Source organism: Chaetodon auriga, chromosome 12, assembly GCF_051107435.1.
Source record: "Chaetodon auriga isolate fChaAug3 chromosome 12, fChaAug3.hap1, whole genome shotgun sequence".
NCBI classification, from domain to species: Eukaryota; Metazoa; Chordata; class Actinopteri; order Chaetodontiformes; family Chaetodontidae; genus Chaetodon; species Chaetodon auriga.
Genome location: NC_135085.1, coordinates 6274584 through 6297544, shown reverse-complemented (window position 1 = coordinate 6297544; position 22961 = coordinate 6274584). Strand labels below are relative to the sequence as shown.

General features: G+C 43.0%; 2 protein-coding genes across 2 annotated transcripts in view; one reads left to right on the top strand and one right to left on the bottom strand.

Annotated features, from left to right (window-relative positions):
* zswim5 (zinc finger, SWIM-type containing 5) overlaps window positions 1-4881 on the top strand; it is a 58902-nt gene extending 54021 nt beyond the window's left edge. Inside the window, exons 15-16 of the mRNA XM_076744177.1 lie at window positions 187-268; window positions 1344-4881. Of these exons, the coding sequence (XP_076600292.1) occupies window positions 187-268; window positions 1344-2206 (945 nt within the window). The 3' untranslated portion in view covers window positions 2207-4881. The remainder of the gene's footprint in view (window positions 1-186; window positions 269-1343) is intronic.
* Window positions 4882-14281: 9400 nt separating this feature from the next.
* On the bottom strand, window positions 14282-22797 carry urod (uroporphyrinogen decarboxylase). The gene is made up of 10 exons (XM_076745784.1): window positions 22607-22797; window positions 21107-21219; window positions 20864-20943; window positions 20528-20590; window positions 19998-20195; window positions 19728-19889; window positions 18421-18555; window positions 17573-17673; window positions 16914-16980; window positions 14282-15325 (listed from the first exon to the last, which is right to left on the bottom strand). The coding sequence occupies exons 1-10, from the start codon at window positions 22627-22629 to the stop codon at window positions 15161-15163; spliced, it is 1107 nt and encodes a 368-aa protein (XP_076601899.1). The 5' UTR covers window positions 22630-22797; the 3' UTR covers window positions 14282-15160.
* Between the last annotated feature and the right edge of the window lie 164 nt (window positions 22798-22961).

Genomic DNA, 22961 nt, shown 5'->3' with positions numbered 1-22961 from the left:
AACATATTTTGGATACATCTGTCGTCGCTGCAGACGTGTGGTGTTATACTAGCTGCTAAATGATGAAAGGCAAACATTTCGTTTTCACATATGTTAGAATGTTCTGTCAAAAAATGACTGTGAATGTGTTGAGGTGCTCTTATTCCCACTGAATCAGAAAACATGTTCCTGCTGCGTGTCTTGCAGGTGATGAGGATGACTCTGTCCACGCTGAACTGGAGAAGGAGAGAGATGGTTCGCTGGCTGGTAACCTGTGCCACTGAAGTCGGTACGTGATGCCTTTTCGCAGGCGCCAGTGAAACAGAATTCAAGGTCCAATCATGCCCTCCATAGTGATTTAAGATCTTCTCTTTGGTCCGCTGTGATGCATCTTAATTCTGCTTGAAGGCTGACTTTGACTTTGAGATAAAGATGGGTGACAAATTAAATGAAAAACCGAAAAGCATCAGTGGACCAGCACGAGCCTCCAGAGCGGCTCCAGTGCTCTTGTTACAGATTCGTCAAGCCCCTGAACTCTGCTGGAGGGATAAACACCATTTTCCCAGAAGATATTCCCTCATTTGATGTTTTGAATGATAGTGCTGGAGAGAGCCATCGAACGTGTTGCTCTGAAATCAAAGCTCACCCTGCCATTCTGTGACCCCTCTTATGGAAGCATCTGCATTCGTTTCCCCACTCATTTGTTCACGCATACCTGGTGACGTCTGGGGGCACAGTTTACATTCATTAATCTGTAGCTGTCCAAACCTAATCAAGAGTTTCAGTGAAGAACGAGGTGAGATTTATTTGTGTGGAGGCTTTAAAACAACAGAACCACAAATTGCCTCAAAACTAGTGTGACAGTAGAGCTGGTACTCATACTGGAATAAAAGCAAGCAAGCAGCAGCATTCTGAAGTTAGATGGCACGGAGATGAGCTGTTGAATAAATGGCTACAGCAGTGTTAACCCAATAAAGTGTATGCATGGATAATCTTAAGTAGAGACTCACTTGTGTGTTCCCAAACTGGATGGAACTGGAACTAGTGAGCAAGTTGTTCTGCTGATCAAAGCTCACAGTCTAATCAAATGTGACATTCTGGGAAAGGAACAGATACTGTCTGATAATGATAATAATCGAGACGTTGAGTTTTTTCTGTGTTAAGATGCAGAATATTGTTGAGGTCACTCTGAAAGATTTAGAGTGCTGTTGAAGTCTGTCAAACTGAAGGTTCACATTTCAGAAAACACACTGTTTGGTCCTAACTGTCGGCCTCGTTCTTTTAACTGTGGAATCAACTCAATCATCAAAGAGCTCTCAGAAATGTAGAATCCCAATAATCTCGCCTCTCGCTCTCCTCCTCAGGTCTGCGGGCGTTGGTGAGCATCTTACAGAGCTGGTACACTCTCTTCACACCCACCGAGGCCACCAGCATCGTGGCGGCCACCGTCATGTCCCACAACACCATCCTGCGCCTCAGCCTCGACTACCCCCAGCGTGAGGAGCTGGCCAGCTGTGCCAGGACCCTCGCCCTGCAGTGCGCCATGAAGGACCCCCAGAACTGCGCCCTGTCCGCCCTGACGCTCTGCGAGAAGGACCACATCGCCTTTGAGACGGCCTACCAGATCGTGATCGACGCGGCGTCCACGGGTATGACTTACTCCCAGCTGTTTACCATCGCAAGGTACATGGAGCACAGAGGATACCCGCTGCGGTCCTTCAAGTTGGCCTCCCTCGCCATGACCCACCTTAACCTGGCTTACAACCAGGACACACACCCAGCTATTAATGACGTGCTGTGGGCCTGCGCGCTCAGCCACTCTCTGGGTAAAAATGAGCTCGCAGCCATCATCCCCCTGGTGGTGAAGAGCGTGCACTGTGCCACGGTGTTGTCTGACATCCTGCGGCGGTGCACCATGACGGCGCCGGGACTCGCCGGCATTCCCGGGAGAAGGAACTCTGGGAAGCTGATGTCAACAGACAAGGCGCCACTGCGGCAGCTCTTGGACGCCACAATCTCGGCGTACATCAACACCACGCACTCTCGACTGACGCACATCAGTCCGCGGCACTACGGAGAGTTCATAGAGTTCCTGAGCAAAGCACGGGAGACTTTCCTGCTGGCTCAGGACGGCCACATTCAGTTCGCCCAGTTCATAGACAACCTGAAACAGATCTACAAGGGCAAGAAGAAACTGATGATGTTGGTCAGGGAGCGCTTCGGCTGATCTTACCCCTCCCTCACAGGGACCCTCGTCTTGGGAAGTAGTTCAACTTATTTGTTTCTATTTAAGGTTTTTTGGATTCCTTGTATTTTTACGTCTTATGTTGAGCCATTTGTTGACTAAGTCTTAAGTTTTTGTCCGGTTTTGTTGTTTTGTTTCTTGAATGTGAACCAGGTAGTGTTCGCAGTGCATTGCGCTACTTCATTGAGACTGCAAAAGGGGGAAACGGCTTGAAACAGCAGCAAAAACAAAGCATTTTTCTCCTCCATCTAATTTTCAATCTAGTGTGGAAAAAAGTCAAATGATTGTGATAGAAAACAAAAACAAAAAGGAATTTTTGTTTTTCAGTGGCACATGGCGATTTAAAAACCAAAAGCTTTCGTTGGATGGGGTACTTACTTTGAGCCAGAAGACACTTTCAGCTGCGGTTAACAAGAAGAGGAGGAAGTGGTTTTCAAAGTGGAAGGAACACGTCATTCCAAAAGGAGAAAAAAAACCCCACTGAGGTCGAAAACACACGTAGTGTTACTGTCATACCTCGACTGTATTATTTGTCAGCTTTAACTTCTCTATCAGAAATGGCCTCAGGGCATATTAGAGGGTGGAATACAGAGCTGCATGTGTGGTCTCTCTGTAGAAGAAGCCAGTACCAACAGGTTTAAAAACTTGACTAAAGCCACTCTAGACTAGCTCCTACCCTCCACACCTGCTGGTCAGTGCTTTTCCTTCAGAATATCCTCAGAGGACGAACCATGTTGCTTCACAGAGTGCATGTTTTCAAAATCCACAAGCCTGAGAGCGACATTATTCAGGCTGTCCTAGCAAAGGTAGAGTAGTTGAGGCTCCACGTGCACATATACTATATACAGTCTATCTCGTATGTCCTATAAGCTTATTAACAGTGACAATACACAACTGTGATGAATGGAGTGGTCGTCTCCAGAGATCCCACTGCACTGCTGTACAGCTATTTGTGGCCAAAACCATTTAAATCTATAAGACTCCAGTGGTCACCTTTCACTCGCTAGATCAAGATTTAGTCAATAAGCAATATAAGTCAAGTCTGTGCTTCATTTCTGTCCCCTAGCAGCATTAATTTCACCTCCGTGTATTCTGTTGGGAAGCTTTGGAACATAATCGGACCTTGTTGATTTCAGTGACTGTTAGTTGTTAACTCTGCCTGTAGCTGAAGTCCCTTTTCCATCTCGAGAGCCTTCGCCAGAACTCAGGAACTTTATGCTTGTTTCGTTGTGTCCCAGAGAGCTACCCAATTTTAAGAGCATGAATCTGATCGGAATGTTGGTTCTCTTAGTCAAGGTTACTACCCCTGAAGCCCCGACAGACAAGACAGTACTTTTACCATTGCTACGAGGCCTTGGGGTGAGCTGTGCACTGCTTACCATGATGCTGATGAGTCAAACAAGTACTGTTTCGTATAACAGCCAGAATTAATAAGAGGTAATATGTGCTTAACAATCAAACAATCACGGGCTGATAACAAGGTTGAGGCTCTACATTCTGAATCTTAGCGGATGAAGAGATTTAGTTATGTCCAAAGGCCACCAGAATGTATTTTTGTAATTCATAGTCGAACAAGGTTCATAGCACTGATCCCCTCTGCTCTGCAAAACTTTAGCGTCATTTAGCTCGTCGTTAAGATTAGCTAACGAGTCTCGCTGCACTCCTCGTCCTGTTCAACAAACAGCAGACGGACGAAGTTAGCAGCTAGCTGGTGAACGTAGTGGAGAATTTAGCTGCTGAAGAGTCAGTGAAGCAATTCAAGTAACACAGCATACCTAAAAACAAAGGAAAAGGCTAACGTTTGAAATGCTGATTGCAGTAATCTCACTAATCGCCATCATGGCTTAAGCAAAAATGAACCTGCTTAACTGAGCTGTGGTTCAATTCCTCCAGTTCCTCCGTGGTCTTGTGATGGAAAAGGGTCTGTAGTTACTAAAGCCACCTGCCTGTGATTGCTGCTGGTCGTGATCGTTCTGGCCTGTGAAGACGAGCGGCCTTGTCTTTTCTCAAACCATTGCAGATGCGCAGCGCAAACAAGCAAAATCCAGTATGTTTTACGACTTGATGACTTAATTGTACATATTTGAGACCACATGCCTTGGCGCAGGAAGTCGTTCTTCGTTTATGGGGGGGGGGGGGGGGGTGCTCACGCTCCCTCGTCTTACCCAGTGGCAAAGTGTTGTTGTTAATGGCAGTATACAGTACAGCAAGAGCTTGAATCTTTACTGGTCGGACGAAATGTCATCGTACAAGCACTTCACACAAATACCTCTTCAGTACGTTCCTGCCTGCTTCAGCATTTATTTATTGATTGTTTGGTAACTTTGTATGACTGAGTAGGAATCGCAGACACACACACACACAGAACGCAGCGAGTGAGTCAGCCTGTCGATGGCAGGACAATAAACGAAAAGGGGTTTTTTTTTGAATGGAGGAGCATTTTCTTGTCTGCTTTTACATTCCATAAGAGCTACCTTCACCCACTACCCGGGTAGTCAGTCGCAAACTCTGGGCCTTTTTGATCCGAAGAAACGCAGATCGAAGAATGGAGAAGAAAAAGAAGAAAAAAAAAAAAAGGAAAACTGAGCAAAAGAAAGACAAGAGAGGCTAAACTCAGTTCTCAGGGACATCACTTAAAGAAACAAAACAAAAAGTAGTAGCATTAAGCATTTAAGATATTGTAAATATTAAAGTGTCAATTCAGAAAATTGTAAAGTTATAATTATTTATGATAAGTATGTTATTTGTTTTTTTTTTTTCTTTCGGTTTTTGGAGGAGGTGTACTTGAACTGTTTTGGACGGGGAATTTGACAGCGTTTTTTGTAAGAGATAAGACTTCAAGGCATTCTCAGGTGCTCCTGTGTACATTTCTTTCTGTTTGTTTTTTGCTATAATAACTATTATTATTTGTATTTTTTTTTTTTATTTGCAAAGAAAAAAAAAATCTGTGTTCCAAAAGGAAGCATGTCATTCGGAGTCGAGGGGAATGAGGAAGGCATTCATTTGTAAACAGATACCTACTAAACCTGACTATGCAGAACCACTTTGATGGTCTTGTCTCCTCTTAAAGAGACCCCTGAAAAAGTGTGGAAGAGACACAGTGGACTGAACCACTATTGGGGAGTGGGGGGGGGGGGGGGGGTGTCAAACACAAGACCTAGCATGCTTGTATTTGGACAGTGCGCAGTAGCCAGCCTGCATACGCTGCAACATTTAGAGGAGAAAAAAACAAAAAAAAAAAGAAAATGGTGGGAAATGCCTTTCTGACCGATCAATGTACAAAGTTTATTTTTGCTTTACTTCTTCGTTGGTTTTATTTAATCAGGACTCAAGCCTTTAGTGTCTTCTCAGAGGTGTCGAGTCATGTGGCGGCTCCGCAGTGAGACAGAACAATACACAAACGTCAGAGAGTCTGAAACAGCGACTGTGCGAACAAAAGAGACTGTGGATGACCTTGTGTTTGTGACTTTTTTCTTTTTATTGCTTTTTCAACTCCCCTCAGCCCACACCGTCGGCTGAGTTCACCTCTTCTGTCTCATTACCATAGTTTCTTCTCCTGCTCTTCAGTTGTTCATCGGCGCGCTCACACGGGGAGGGTTTTGGTTTGAAGCGATGCAGTGACGTGTCAGTGACCAGCTCTCTGTCCGGCCGTCCCACCCTCACCGCAGCCCTGCGTCTGCACAAAGTCAGCTTTTGATCAAAACTGGATTTCCATCTGTTGTTGCTGCGAGGTTTCCGCGGAAAGAGGATGAAAAGAGGTTGGATTGGTTTCTTGGCTGCTCCCTGAGCTTGATAAGGCTGCTCTCTTAAGTCACAGATGAAAGGGGGATATTATTTTAGCGCTCGCTTAACTTGGAAGCTCCAGCCAGCTGCCTTCTATGTGATGCATTCACTGACAGCGTTACAACAAAGACGCTCCTCCCTCGAACGTGATCTCTCTTTTTCAGTCTGGGTTAACTGTATCAGCCAGTTCCCGAGCTTTTCTTATTTCCCCCTCTCTTTCTTTCTTTTCTAGGAGAGTACATTTTGCTGGTAGAGATCTAGTTCACCTTCTGTTTCCCGGTTTGTTTTGTTTTGGATTCTCTCTAACTTAAGGGAAAATTGAAAGTGTTTGTTGCCTCTTTGTGCTACTGATTATGAAAAGGTATTTCCAGTATTTGTTGCCACAGAAGTATGATAGCTTATCATCAACACTTGTTTTTTTTTTTTATTTGTAATTTTTTTGTGCAACTTCTTGAGCTACTGTCTATAAAGCAAGAATTTATTACTATTTATGTAACGCTACTACCATTTTATATTGATTTGTGTTGGAATCTCAGTGCTTTTCTATGAATAAAGTGTGAAACACGTTACAAGGACTTCTTTTTTTTTTTTTTACACTTGCACAACTTTAGAAATGATATGATGGAGCTATTATTTTTTTGATACTTGAGTATTTAAGTATTATCTGTGATACTAATGCTTTTTAAAACAATATATGTATGAAAATGAAAATAATGATCATCTGAATTCATTCCACCTGGTCCAAAGGGAATGTCATTTTTGGTGCCTCTGCTGCCTCATTTTCACCATTTTCACACCATAATTCAAGGTTGGAATAATAAGCCACAGCCATGCTACATTTATTAGACAGCTGTACTACCTTCTTAAGTACTATAGTATGCAGGATTTGAAATGTAATGTGTTTTCACAGCGCTGTATGCTGCTTCATCCGTCACTGCCTTCAGAGAGCATATGTGAGCGTTTAACTGAAATGATCTATGTAAATAGTTTCCCCCGATATAAAATTCACTACAAAGCTTATATGATATATGATCATGTATAGCATGCATGCAGAAAAATCCATCTTTATTTCCGAGGAATGTGGCCTACTTGTGCATTCAAAGGCATTTCTGCATCATCCATTTCAACTTTTTTTCTTTCATGTGACATATTGATAAGTGTCAGTGTGCACTGTACCTGTTGAGCAGCTGTTTGTGTTAGAACCGTAATACCTCAGGAGTGCTTCGCTGGCCTAAACTCTGAAACTATAAGCAACCCTCTCTCACAACAATCCAGTCTGTATCCCAGCTGGTGCTCCTGTATTTTCAGCCATGCAACCAGCCTCCATTAGTGATAAATGAAGCACGTGGAGGCTGATACAGTTCCATCAATCTCTCACTCATTTGTCTCTTATCAGAATATTCTTCTTCTATCCCTCCTTCACCACTTCATCCTCATTCATTACAGATTTCTGCAGAGCCATATGAGCAGACAATCAGGCCATCAAGAAGTGCTAAGTGTGCTCTCGACACTGTGTGTGTGCGTGCATGCGTGCGTGCGTGCGTGTGTGTGTGTGTGTCTAAATCTAGATTGATTGGCTGACGGTCAGTGAGCAGATTTATATTAATTATCCAGACAGATTGATGGAGAAGTGATTGCTATATGCTCAATCTTTGCACTGCCTCACCCAATTTCTCTCTCTCACACACCATATGCATGTAAATGCAACCCCAAAGTGTATTTTATTACACTTCAACTCTATTTTCCTCCATTTCACAGGCATAACCACAGTGATTGGGCGTTGGGTTGTGCAGGTGACCCACAATAAATACAGTGCCTGAACGCATCCACAGTCATTGCACAGCCATTTTCAGGTGTCTGTGGAGATGCTCTGTTGGGTTCAGGTCCGGACCCTGATGAAACCACTCCAGGACTCCTGTGTCATCTTGGTGGTATGCCTCAGGTTGTTGTCTTGTTGAAATGTAAACTTTCGCCCCAGGGAAACATCTTCACTCAGGATTGCTCTATATTTGTCTGCATCCATCTTTCCCTCTTTTCTGGCAGTCTCCCTGTCATAGAAAATATCTCTACAGCAATGAGATTGTGCTCAGTGCCAGGTTTCCTCCACACACGCCTTCGGGAATTCGGGCCAACTAGTTCAATCATGGTTTCATCAGACCAGGGGATTGTGCCCCTCATGGTCTGTGAGGACTGGCCTCTGTCTGTCCACTAGCACAAAGGCCAGACTGGTGGAGTGCTGCACTGATGGTTGCCCATCTGTAAGGTTCACCCATCTCCACAAAGGAACTCTGAATCTTTGGCTTCTTGGTTGCCTGTCTGACCAAGGCTCTTCATCCTCAAATGCTCAAGCTAGCTGAGTCTTTTTGGAATCGGGGTTGTAACAACAAGGAAACCCAGTTGCTTAGACGTGGAACCTCTTTTACACTTCCATGTCATGTTTAGATGTTACCATATCCACTAATAGCCACTAGGGGGCAGACAGGCTAACAGTGAGTGTGCAAATAACTGAACAACTTAATGATTTAATATTGCAGTGAGGAATTGTACACATCTTTACATTTACTAATCTCTTAAAGAAAACCTCCAACAACTGTTGTTTTACACAAAGCCAGGACCTTGTTGTGCAGGACCTTTTGCAGGCATGTGGATTACAGCTGAGGTCCAAATCACCAGGCTGACCATGGTGGGATAGGAAGTTGTAATCAGCAAAGAGGGACAGTCAGCTGTCAGCATCTGCATTAGTGTGAAACAGCTCAAGGTCTTCAGAGTTTCAGTGTCCCCCTCCGCCTTCCTCCACAACCACTATGGTAATAATGCCTATCAGTCTCTGTCACCGTGGGCTGTGTGTGGATGTGTGTGTTCATTCATGCATGTGGTCATTGAAAGATATAGTGTGTGTGTGTGTGTGTGTGTGTGTGTGTGTGTGTGTGTGTGTGTGTGTGTTTGGGGGCGGTCACTGATAAAGCGCTGATAGTGTCCATCCATGGCAGATGATGTACAGCCTGCTGTCTCTTCAGGCAGATTGGATTTTCAGGCCTGCTGATTTGCTGAGAGATGGAGCCTGGACCTCCTTCAAACAAGCACACACACACACACACACACACACACACACACACAGACACACACACACAGACACACACACACTCACACTCACACACACATCCACCTGTTCATTCTCTGTTCACAAAATAAGCACATAAAAGCCCCCCAGACACACACACACAGGCACAAATACACAAGTACAGGCAATGAAATGACTCATGCACGTACATGCACATGTAAAACAAACAGACAAACACACACACACACACACACACACACTTGAACACACATTTATATATTATTCTCCTGCCAAAACCTTTAAAGGCAGCCATGTGGAAATTGATCTCCATTTCTAAAGAGCGTAGATTCATTGTTACAACGTTCTCTCTCTCTCTCTCTCTCTCTCTCTCTCCCTGTCACACACACACACACACACATACACACACACACACAGCCTGTCACTTTGTTCCCAGATGGCCCACTGACACACAGTCGCAGCCTCTTCAGTCTTACCTGTCGACAATCAGCTGTGATTTTTGTTCATTTGTCTCCACTATTTACACGTGTGTGTGTGTGTGTGTGTGTGTGTGTGTGTGTGTGTGTGTGTGTGTGTGTGCGTGCGCGCGTGTGTGTGTGTGTGGGTGGGTGGATGGCAGGGGAGAACAACAAAAGCTTTTGTGCGTGTGTTTGTGTGCACGTGTGTGTGCAAGTCTGTTTATGGTACTGCAGCAACACAAAGGACAGAGATGAATGAAAGCCGGCTTTCATTAGAGGAAGAATTGCTTTTTCCCATCATCAACATTAATTCAGCTGCTTTGAGCATTGTCTGTTTTTGTATTTATTAATAACACTGAGGTCCACTTGCTTCTGCTCAGTCTTAATTATTTGGAGGCTTAAATTGAACATTTCATCTCTTCCTTCCATCTGAAACTGAAGTGCGCAGCAGGCAAATCCATAAAGGATGTACAACAATCAGCGATCCATAACCCTGTTACTTTGTCAGTGTGGGAGCCAGGTTGTAAAGCTGGCAGTATTGTAAACTTGTCTTATTCTCAACAAATCCCATGAAAAGATGAAAACCAACTATAAATAACAAATACATTTCACCCGCATGTCTTGTGCGTGTATCTAAAGCCTTGTATATCTTCCTCCTCTGTGCCATAGAGCTCCATTGTTGAGCCACATTGTTCATGCAGGTACTCAATAGGCTTTCCCACTTTGGGTTAAAAATAATAAAATATGAATTAAAGGAGAGCTTTCATGTTATTTGGTAAATTTTAAGGGTTTTGTCCCATTTATTCATTCATCTGTCCCCTAAAATACATTGAAACTAGCTTCATTATATCATTATTAATGGGTGAATGTGAAATGAATCAAATTTTAATGTAAAGAAAATGAAGTGACTCAAAATGAGCCTGTCTGTTCTCTTGTCTGTCTGAGGCTGGGGGTGGTCTCCTCCACTCTCTGCTGCCTCCTGCTAATCACCTGCACACCTGCTTTGCATCAGGCTCATCAGACCAGCAGTATGTAAGCCTGGCTTTCTTCACCACTGGTTACCAGTTTGTCTTGACTCCTCCTGTATCAAGTGTCTCCCCTTTGCCTGCCTTTGCCTGTCAGCCCCGTCCAGCCTCAGTTATCCCGCTCTGCCTCTACTCAACTTTTTTCTGAACAGCTCACCAGGAGTTCACCTTAACTTTGAGAATTTTGTCAAAAACTGTTTTCTTTTTTATTCTAACTTTGTCAGCCGGTCTGCACGTTTGAGTCCAGTCAATATTCTTGAAAGCTTAAAACAGGTAGTACTGACCAATCACACTTGAGCAGGCTTTGGTTGCTTACAGGCTAACAGCCCTTGCAGAGAGACATTGACTGAATGCCATCTTGGAATCTATCAGCTATCAGCTGACGATGATTTAGCTTTTTATTCATGAGCATTATATGCAGATATCTGTTTACAAAGATTAGTCAAAATGTCATTTGAACCTAAAACGAGTTGTTAATCAGACTGTAAACAATGACGGCCACATGGAAGAGGAGGTCCTCGCCCAGGTATCTGTTATCTGGCATACAGATATCTGCTGGCTGCACTAGAGACCCTGAAACATTGTTGCCCCCAGACGCTAAATCATCACCAGATGATAGCAGATGTGTGACTGGTCTACAGATAGACAAATACAAAATAAGTTAATCAGCTGTCACCTCCACAGTGACATTTTCCAAAGGGATGTAATGTAAATAAAACTGTTAAAAACTATAGATGGAAATTTTTAATTCAAAGGAAAACTAAAATACTGTCATTGACTGTTTGTTCACAACAACATGGCCTCCAGACTGCGGAGTGGCTTCAGATGAGGGATCCCCTGAAATTCTAAACCGTCCCCACTACGCGAATCTGGTCACATGATGTTATGATTTTAGCTGGAATCCTTCACAACAACATCAGCAGCAGCAACAACAACAACCGGATTTACTAGAATCTGCTTATCTGATGTTCTTAACTGCCTCAAAGAGAAAAACACAATTTGGGATTAACTGATCCCTTTTTTCCAAATTCCTCATGTAAAGAGCTTCCATTCTGATTACAGCAATAATGCACATAATTTTATTTTAAGCCAAATTCTGTGCAATAAAGCTTTGTATTTACCCTAAATGTACCAAATTGTTAAATTCACATGGAGACAAAAGACCTTGAGGTTTGTGCTCGGATGCTCCTGCCTGCTCTGCTTTTATCCAGCATCTCGTTGGTGGTCGTCGTCTCATTGGTTGGCATGACATCATGTGCCCTGTTTGGCGAAGATGATGCCTGACTTTAACACCTCTGCCTATCCTGAATGTCCACCTCTGCCATGACCTGTGAAGATGTACAAGTACTTCCCAGCAGTCCTACTTCCCAGCAGTATAAAGTAATGGCTGTACATACATTAGTATGTACAGCCATTACAGCAACTTGAGGTTGCTACCTCTTTGTTATTGTGATTTTGGCTGTTTTCCAGTAACCCTAAAGACATGATGGTGGTCACTACTTTAACATTTTTGTAAAAATAAGTCAACTTAGCATTGTGCCCCTTTAATACTGTCAGAATTAAAGTATAACATTTGAAACAAAGAGGATCACATTTGCTGCAGCTGGACCACGATGCAACTTGCCACAGACAGTGTGTTCGGACGACTCAATGTGTTATGCTCATGGTGGAAAATGGATGCTGATGCTGCTGCTTATCAGACATTACATAACTTGTTCTGGAAACACAACATGTTTCATACAACTTTTGTTCAAATATCCAGTTGCACCTGTACACACTTCCGCACTTAGGCACGGCGCTGCTAGCTGCGCACCTTGGACAATGTAACCATAACACATGTGCAACTGTGCCATGACCAATGGGATTTGATCGGACAATTTGAAATCTCGACTTGGGTTTCCTGTGTGCTTCCATTTTGGTCAGTTGCTGTGGTGGAACCGCCAGTGAAACCTGCCTTAACAAACCCCACATCTTTATGATAAAATAAAAGAGGTTAAAAAACAGTGAAATCCAGACATCAAGAGGTAAATCTGAGGAGCTGCAAGATGATTGACAGGAAACAAAAGAGGAAGAATCACTGCTGCTCCATAAACCTGCTTATTTTTTCAGGGCTTTTAAAAGAGAGCACTCTCACTGTTTGGGGAAACTGCTTGCAGCTCACAAACACTGAACCTGTAACAAGAGGCTGCAATTGATTTGGCCAAAAAGGGTCACAGGCAACAAATGCTGGGGACCAGTGAAGTGAATTTGGCTTCTGACACCCTTTAGAAAACGTTAGTGAAGTCCTACTTTAGCAGGGTTTTTAAGGCTTTGTATGTGTGGAGGGCTCTTTCCTATTTGCTTCAATGCAACCAGCCAAACTTGTCTTGGAGCCTGTTTTCTTCAGCCATGATAGAAACAGCACTTCAACATTTGGCTGTGGTGGTTATCACTCAGATTTGACTTCACAGTTTGCTGATCTCAAGTGGCAGCAGCACTGGTGCTGGTAACTGAGTAGCTTCCTCTCTGTTTTGCTATTTAAAACAAATGCTTTGAGACAAACTCAAGTTCCTCTGCCTTCACTGTTAGTTAATGTTGTTCTAGAGGCCACGTTATCGTGTTGTGCTATTTGAGCTGTTTATTTATAAAGACCTTCATTACAAAGCATGTCTCGGAGGACTTCAGGCTGGATGATAAAATGGTGTTAACACACCTTCAGGCAGGACACCGTCTCACTTCTGTCCCAGTTAAAAGATCCAGTCACTGTCACGTCTCTGTTCCATTTATTGGGCCAGGCCTCAGCCTCAAATCAGCGCCCACGGTGCTGATGCATGAGCCGTCACAGCAAACACAAGATATGTTAGTGGTGGTTTTTGGAATGATCCTATCATTTTTTCCAGGGACTTTTTATCTGATTTGAGTTATAAGAGCATCAGTAGAGCCTCAGTTCCTAAATGACATGAGTTATAAATCAACAAAAACAAGAACACGGGTCAGCACTGTTTGCGATTCCTGTTAAATTACAACACTGACATGTGATGCAGGTACTGAAAAAGGAGACAGAGACAGTGGAGATGACCAGGCAGACGATTTTCATGTGGGTTTTCAATGACCTTTAGCAGTTTATAAATCAAATAATAACCAGAGCCAAGAGCCTACAGCAGGGGTGGGAACCCTCTGGCCTCCAATATACAGTGAGGCTGTTTGTGTTGCGCTTCCTAAGAGAAAATGGCTGAATGATAATTTTTTTTGTTGAAGTAAAAATAAGTCAGTGTGTGTAAGTTAGTTTGTGTTGACAAACTCACAGTGATGAAGACTAATCTTGAGCATCATCACAGCTACAAACATGCTAAACTGGATGAGGTACAAGGACAAATGAGCTTGGACAAAGTCGACGCTCTTCTCTCTCATCTGTCACTCTCATTCAGAAGGAGAAACTGTTCCAGAGTGTCTGTTTGTCTGGAATTATTCGTAGAGATGAAGGAAAACCTGAAGTGGAAACTCAGTGATAACAGGTTTCTGTGTGATTTGGTCTTGATGGTGGACATTATCAAGAACCTCTCAGAGCTGAACCTCAAGCTCCAGCAGCTTCTCTCTGCTTTCAAATGTGAAATCATTTGAATTAAAATTAAAGCTGCTATGACCTCTGAATATGCTGCTGAGTGTGAAAACTCCTTCAGACTTTTGGTGGGTAGGTTTCAGGACAGGAGGAAGAAGAAAAAAAAAAGGTACACACATTTATGGGTTTTAATATTCGAGAAACTGCGATCACATGCAACCTCTCAGGACACTTACAGTGTGATTCAGTTCATAAGCCAGTTTTTCTACAAGTCAGGGCTGACGAAATTGAAAACAAAGAGACAATAAGGCATCTTCTTTTACAGCATGAATTTCTGTTCGCGGGAGTAAAAATAAAACTGTGCATGCTGGGATGCGGCGGGGGGTTGTGCTCACTGTGAAGATGTTAGGTGGAGGCATGATCAGCGGCTGCGTGCTGACATTTTTCCTTAAAAAAAAAAAAAAGATTTTAAACATGCAGTAGTAGTTTCTCGCGCTGAAACTTTTGATTTTGCAGCCTCTGACAAACAAACTACTCGCACTGATGACAAACTCACTTGTGACTGAAGATGCTTACAGCTATTCAAAAGGGTAAAAAGGTTCGTCTCTCTTTGTATTTGTGAGCTCTGGCGTAACATTGTGGTGAATTCGGATGACAAATATCTAAAAATATATATTTTTAATCTACAAGTCAAAGCTGTCTGGAGCATTTTTGAACACATCCAATATTAATACAAATCCCATAGAGCTGAAAATGCGTTTATAATGTACATGTGCTCGCTAAAATCATTCCAATGGAAACGCATAATCCACTCCTGGTCAGATCAACATATTATAGAAGAACAGAAGATCTTGTCTTAGAAAATCTTGTTTGTCATGAAAATCTACACTGGATGAATGTAGTGAATCCACGTAAATGTACATGAAGATTTGGATGTTTTTATTGGGTCAGTGTTTTTTATTTTTCCTCCCAGGACATCAGTAGGAATGAACTCTGAAAGCAGATATCAAGCTGTACATGTTTTCCTTGTGATGTTGCCTCACTGCTCCATCTCTACATTTGTTTAATCATCTGTTTAGAGTGTCGGTGCACGGCTTCGACGAAGGCGCCCACATTCTCGGGGTCCATGTCGGGGTAAAGGCCGTGACCCAGGTTGGCGATGTAGCCCCTCGTGCCGAAACCCTCCAGCATCCTCTTCACAATGTCTGAAATGCGCTCCTGAAGGGGGAGGAGAGAGGGTTAAATTTAAGGGTCAGACACGCAGGGGCAGACGTTTTCAGATCAGCCATGGCTGTAGAACATTTAGAATAAGTCTGAGTGTCTGGCATATAGTTTGCTCAAACTGGGTCAGGGCAGGAGAAATGAGGAGGTGGTGAAGAGTTAGAAATTGCCATAGAGTGTGTAAACAAAAGTTTGTCAGAATGAATTACAGCACTTGACATGAGGCAGAAATATATGAATGGAAATACTGTGGAATGAAAATAGGATGCACAGCATGTGAACGCCGGCTGCTGAAAATAGCAGCAGTTGAGAGAGAAAAACTTGGGAAAAAGTGGAAAGTTGTCTGCGATTTTCCTTCCTTTCTGTTTTACTTCATGAAACACAGCGTTCGGCTCCGGAACCGCTGAACGCCTCACAGTAAACCACTGGCATGCCACAGGTCAGCTGTGCCTGCTCTGTGACACGTTACAAACATGTTATGAATCTATTGAACAGAGGAATGATTTCACATCTTCATCTCTGCAGAGGAGATGCGTCTTCTGGCCCAAACCTAACCGTTACAGTCCACATGGCTGCTCAGGACTCACACCTGCTAAATTACATCATATTAATCGCAATATTCTTGACAACTGTATTAAATGACAGGAATCGGTGGTCTGATTTCCAAATTAACAGGAAGTGTCATACAGTTTACACCCTGAAGACCTTCCAGCAATAGTAAGGAAACACAAAGTTGCATGCACATGTGATTTAAGAGAATTTGGGGCATCGTATTTAGAATTCTCTCTTCGGTACAAATGATATTCATGAGTGGTCTAGACCTGTCGCTCCAGTCGTGCACAGAGAGTCTGGATCTCTCCACAGGGAAAAACACTTGCTTGACCTTAACCTGAATGAATTTAGATACTAAATGAACTCATATAAAATACAGAGCTACAGCAAAATGAATATTCTTTTTACCACCATCATCATCATGACTTGCTAAGTGACTTTTTTTATTTTCACTGCCATACTTCTGCTCAACAGCGTATCCATTTTTGTAGCTGCTCTCAGCGTCTTTACGCTGGCCTCTGTTCAGTGTCATCCTCTCTTGTGTAACATCGCCGACTGTCGCCTGTAACATCTCTGTGACTGCCACATGACCGCCTCTCATGTTAGTCGAGGACCACTTTGCTTTCGGGAATGTGCACCTCATGAACAGGCGGTATTGATCAGGCTGAAATGAGCCATTAACAATGACTTTGTCCACTTAAGAGAGTACAAAGAAAGCTCACAGAGAAAAGTCAGAGAAAATTACGATGAATGTTCTTGCGTGAAGCCCAAGGGTCGAGCCACAGCTGTCGTTTGTTACTTGTATTATAACAAGAGTTTCATTTTCTATATCTACATGTTCAATGTATTTGTTTGACTCTGTAATTATTTATATTGAATGTTTGGCTCTCCTTTGACAGAGGCTGTCAATCTTGCTGTGGGTGAATAGGAAGGCTTTTGTTAATGCTTGAAAAATGGACATAAGTCAATAAAAAAAGACAAAAAACAGGAGGAAAAAAGTGAGAGTCTACACCGAAGTGGGAGTGGAGGTTACCTTTGGAGCGTAGAGAGCACAGGGGTCCATGTTTCCCTGCAGGCTGACCTTCCCTCCTGTGCGCTCCCTGTAAACACACAGGACACACAGGCTAAGCCTTTAACCAACAGGTGAAGTATTGATGAGCGGAGCAGGAAACACGACCGTTTGTTGACTCAAACCCTGCACCCAGTGACAAACCAGGGACGAGGGAGAGGTCACTAATGGTTAACCTGCTCCTCAGGAATCACAACAGCACGCTTCACCATTAGTGCACGGCTACACATGACTGGCTCCATCCCCGAGACGTACTCAGCTTCTATTTAGCTTCAAGCTCATTTTATGCAGTCTGACCGTGACACTGGAGTTTGAGACTGGAGCTGTATTGATCGTTTTCTATTCCTGCTCACATTCCAGAGATGCAGTCTCTCAGTGCTCCAGATCTTACAAACTACAACCAGAGGAACCAGCTCTGGTGAATTTTTGACAGATTTCACAAATAACTGATGGCCTAATGGAGTATATTTAACACAGAGTTTGGTGCAGAGTTATGTTTTAGGGTGTTTTTTGTGCCATGTTGTCAATTTAGAACCAAAACAGTCTTTTGTATGATCAGTGGAAAGATATCAGTTGTCAAATCAAAACAGCTGTGTGTAGGTGAGTGTGTGTGTGTGTTTTACCGTGCTGACTGTGGGTCAATGGTCCAGTCCAGTCCGACCACCTCATAGCCAGACTGAGACAGATCCTCTAAAGCGTAGTGAGCATCCTTTGCAAACACAATCTGGAAGACATCACAGACGAGCACAGAAAAGTAAACAGAGCAGCTTTCTCAAAGGACTTCTGCACAATCACCATGAAGCATTCCTGGGGAAATGCTGCCATCTTCTGGTGATACAACAAAGCAGCTATCCGTATTAGTCCGGATGGATCCTTAATGATCTCTCCTGGGAAAAGATGTTGTTGAAGCAACAGTGTGATGGTAAGAATAGAAAAGACGATTGAAACTAATATAGAAAGTAATTATAACAAGGAAACAAACGGAAAAATACGGGAAATAAATAAATAGAGCTGTCACAGCTGGCTCACATGATGTGCACATGTGTACATCATTAGCCACTGACGGTGTCAAGAACAACACATGCTGAAATATGAGAAATTCAAGAAACCTGTTACTGCAGGTGTGTGTGTGTGTGTGTGTGTGTGTGTGTGTGTGTGTGTGTGTGTGTGTGTATACTTGTGCAGCTAATTTTTATGAGAACCAAGATGAGTTTTAGACTTTGGGAGTGCAGATATTTTTAGAAAGTCAGGACATTTTGGCTACTTTGAAGGTTAACACTTGGTTTTAAAGGTTAGAATTAGGGTGAGGGTTGAGGTTGTGATCATTAAGGTTAGGTAAGGAGCTCGGGAATGTATTATGCCAATGAGCGTCATGGGACAGAAATATAAACGTGTGTGTGTCTGTGTCTGTGTTGTGGATTTGGGCAAATGTATAGATTTGGACAAAAGCACATTGACAGCTGCCTCTCACCATGGGAACATCCTGTCCCGCCTCCTTGAGTTTATCTTTGACGCAGCGAGCGATGTCTCGCAGGTAAGGCAGAGAGAACTCTTTAAACTCGACCGGCCCCAGGATGCCAGCATGGGACTCGAAAACCTGCAGTGCCTGGAGGACACACACAAGGAAAACGTTTTGTTTAAACCCACAGTAACCGACTGCATGTTGGCCCTTGAGGGGCAGCACAACAAAGCCGCAAACATAATGTTGACATATGATCATCATACTAAGATGATGGCAAGTTAGCAAACAGTTGTCAGAGTAAACATCCTGCATGTTGTGAGCTGCACTGGCGTCATTATGATCCATCTAACAAATAGAAAGCCAATATTCTGTCTCTCTTTTCTTTGGTCCCCCAGAGGGACACATCTGGCTCTTTAGCTGCTAAATGCTCCACTGTGTTCACCAGTGAGTGGCTGACTGACTGTCTGCTGTTTGCTGTTGAGCATGAGCGTTTAGCAGAGCGTCTGGGCTGAAGTGGCTTGTTACATGTAGAAACAATGCAGATACAATTGGCGAGACTAAACTGAAAGTAGAGCTGAGACCTGCAGAGCTGCTTGTCACTACAAGCCACCTTTTTCTTAATCATGCAGTTATTTAATTAATTTATTATTAATCTATAAATATTCCTTATAGCAGCATTAGATACCCCTAACAGCATGATCATTAACAGTAATATTCCCTGTTTCAAAACAGATTAGTGGGACAAAAGCTGCAATAAAAACAATATTCTCTCTTCTTCCTCGCCGCTGTGGCCGCAGGTGAGAGGTCAAAGTCCCACCAGCAGAGAGGCTGCTTCAGGTCAAAGCAGGTGAAGAGACAGACTCTGGAGCCACCCTGCTGCCCCAAATACTGAAGTGAAATGACTGCAGTGAAAGTGGCAACATACTCTGCTGGTGTGACATTGTCTAGACTTCATAATAATCCAGGTTTGTGCTCTCAGGCTGTGCTCAACTATTTTGGGGAAAAACTGCTGCCTCAACTGGATTTTGTGCTGATCCTGAGGAGCAGGTTTGTTTCCATAAGGAGTGTGAGCAGGAGCTGCCACAATCAGCAGACAGAATTTATGTCCAAGGTCCTGACACACTGTGCCTCGTACTGAACCTCTGAGGTACTGAACCTTTTTGAATCTTTTTGCTTTTCTTATCAAACATCGGCCATCCACATGTCAGAAAACCCTGCAGGCTCTTTCCTTTGAGGCGATTGCGATGATGAATTCGCATGTGTCATGGTGGTGGTGGTGTAACATGATGAAGAGATTTGAAAGCAGGGGGTCTAACCTGAGCTCCAGCTGCCACCTGTCCCAGCAGATACTCCACTATCACATCTGTCAGCATCCTCAGCAGCATGTGGCTGGCCTCAGGGTGTTGGTACAGCCAGCGCTTGGCCTTGGAGTGGGTGTTGGAGCCTCCGCCTTCGATCATGTAGGACATCAGCGTCCACTGTGGAGGGGGAAAAAAGGGGAGAGGAGGAATCACGATACAGTTTAGTGGATCACAGCTATGCATGCTTTTCTCTACGTCTTCAAACGTGTCTGTATCATCTCTAACCGGAGCTCCGGTGAATCCTATGAGCGGCACTTTGCCCTCGATCTTGTGTCTGGTCAGCGTGATGGCTTTGAAGACGTAGCCCAGTTCTTTGGCCACGTCCACTTTGGTCTGCAGGCGCTGCAGGTCCTCTGGCTCCTTCAGGGGCTCTGGGAATGTTGGACCTTTACCTGGCACCATCTGGACGTCCATACCTAGAGCCTGGGGGGAGGAAGATGAACGAATTGAGACGCACAGATGTCTGCAATTTAAGATGATGGAGAGACATACTGCACCATGTTTATAAGGGGAGTGTCCCGATAATCAACTTGTATGTTAGTAGATGAGAGCACAGACAGCAAAATCGTCCATGAGACAATAAAAGTTTTCATAGCTGGTTGACTTTTTGGGAACACATCAAAGAGGAATATTTATCTGCTGTGATCTGTGACTGTTCAGAGTCTCCCACCACTCTCAGTTAAAGTCTGAAGCCTCTGTAAAGTGACACCAAATCACACAAACCCAGAAAAATGCTATTTAACCAAGCAACTTGCCTGTGGGATGACCAGGATGTCAGAGAAGATGATGGCAGCATCGAAAGGAAAGCGTCTCAGAGGCTGGAAGAGGAAAAAAGGAAGACATTTTTCATGACAACATCTCAACTCAATATACTGTAACACTACTTATTTGCTACTGCTAAGTATAATTTTAAATTTGATTTGATTTTAAATTTCCGTAATTAAATTAATTCGTTTTACAATGGATTTTTACACCTGCATGTCAAAATTGTTCTACTTACACTGCAGTCCTGGAAGTTAACAGTCTGGAAACATATTTTTAAATTGGAGACATCAGAACTTTCATAATGAGTTTGAAAAGCGCTGCTATACCTGCAGAGTGAGCTCACAGCAGGCCTCTGGCGACCGACATGTCTCAAAGAAGTCCTTCCCGGCTCTGAACTCACGAAACTCTAAAAATCAGATTCAGCAGACGTTTATGTCTTTGTGATGTCTTAAATGTCTTACTGTTGTTTGTCGTAAAATTGGACCGTTTAAAGACATTAATTGATGCGAAGAAAGTCTTTGAATTTAGGATAAGGGAGAGAAAACACAGGAAAGAAAAGATCACAGCACCTGGTAGATATCTTCCAGCCTGTCTCATACACCAGACAGGGACATGTTCGGTTTCTTCTCCTCGTGCTGCTCGCAGGAATGTGTCATTCTGGAGCTGGGGGAAGTCCTTGGGGCTGGATGGAAAACCAAAAATAAAGGTTTAACATCAGTCTTCAATATCAAAACAATGCAAAGCACAGTTGCAGTGTAGCTGTAGGTTGAAGTAATGCAACAGTAATGTATCCAAAAGAATCAGAAGCAGAGTGACATTACTCATCAGTATCAGTAAAATGCTGCCTCATCTACAAACATATGGAAATTAAGCACACAGGGATGAAACAGCCACACTCATTGTTCCTATTGACTTCCATTCATTACTCACACTGATTTTACTAAGCTTAATTACGGCTCTAACATGACGGCTGCAAGGGTACTTTAACAGGCTAACACACACTGACAATACAGACAGTACTGTCTGTGTCTGACGATCCAAATTTACATTTCAAAAAGTAAATGCTCTTTGTTTGAATGGTGGCAGTTTCCTAATCACTACAGCCCGAGGGCCACAATATGGTAACAAGCTTCTGTTATCTAACATACAGTAGAGGCACATCCCACCCTTTCCTCTGCAATCATGTTAGACATCTAGCTGAGGAGCGCTTATGAGAGATAACGCTCCTCTGCTCTCTTATCATCTTCCAGCAGTAGAAAAACGGTTGAATGAGAGGCTGCCTGGGATGCATCAGAGAAGTAAATCTAACTGATCACGGTTTGGATCACTGAAAACTGCTCTCCAGTGCAGATCAATGAAGCCTCCAAATAAACTAATCATGTTAACTTTACTAAACTTGAATTCAGCTTACTTCTGGCGCCTAGATATGGAGACATGGGACACATTTACAGCTGCAGACCTGCTATTAGACTGTAGAAGAAGAAATAATGATCGCTGGTGTTGAACTGGGATAACTCAGGGCCAGTTGTCATCCAGTTCATCTAGTAGACACCAGGTAACAAATCTAATAACAATAAGAATTGTTCATAAAAAATGTTTTCCTACTACAAGACACTATGGAGGCAGAGCCTATTCAGACTAAATCAATATAATACTAATATTACTAATAATAACATTTTGAGATAAAAAGCTACTATATCTACATGCCGAATTTATCAGAAGAGCCATTTGATTCATTAAAGCTAAAAATTTATGCTGCAAAGGGAATGAAACCTTAAATGTGATCAACAGAATATTAAACTGCTGCTTTTCTGAATGAGAGTTCTCCAGAAAAGGAGCTCTGCTAATCAGGGCTAACACGGAGCATTAATGACTATTACTGATACAATTTTCTTGTGAAAACTAGATTATAAACGCTGGACATAACGCTAAACTCAATTCATTGCTGTGTAAAGAAATGATTTCGTAAGAACAGGCAAGTTTCATAACGCCACTTTGTTTTGGCAGCCAAAATGCTAGCGTTAACCTTAATGTAATACTCTAGATTTCAGGCGAAGAGAAGTACTTACAGAATTAAACCGTCTTTGCTCATGTCGGCAGGCTGAAGAGATGACAGGCTTTCTCTGATGCTCCTCTCTGTCGCTCTTTTTAAATGTCAGTTGCGACCTGCGGCTCCTCAACTGTCATTAGACTCTGTTTGCACAACTCTGTGTGCGACTGCACCGTCGCTCCAGGGCGCGGCCATCTTGAAAGACCATGTGACCAAACCAGGAAACGAGTTGCGTATTCGAAATAAAATACTTTAGAAAAATCTTAAAATAATACTTTAAAATACTTATCAACACAAAAATCTTTTATCATTTTCTTTTCATATTTAAGCAATATTACATTTGAAATTATGATATATCGTTTCTTTGTGATTCA

Bases quoted from the DNA above. Each gene is read 5' to 3' on its own strand.
- urod (XM_076745784.1), bottom strand. From the start codon at position 22,629: ATGAGCAAAGACGGTTTAATTCT. The intron at 21,220-22,606 runs GTAAGTACTTCT...TTTTCCATCCAG, and splicing joins AGCAAAGACGGTTTAATTCT to CCCCAAGGACTTCCCCCAGC. The intron at 16,981-17,572 runs GTAAAACACACA...GTGTGTTTACAG, and splicing joins ATTGACCCACAGTCAGCACG to GGAGCGCACAGGAGGGAAGG.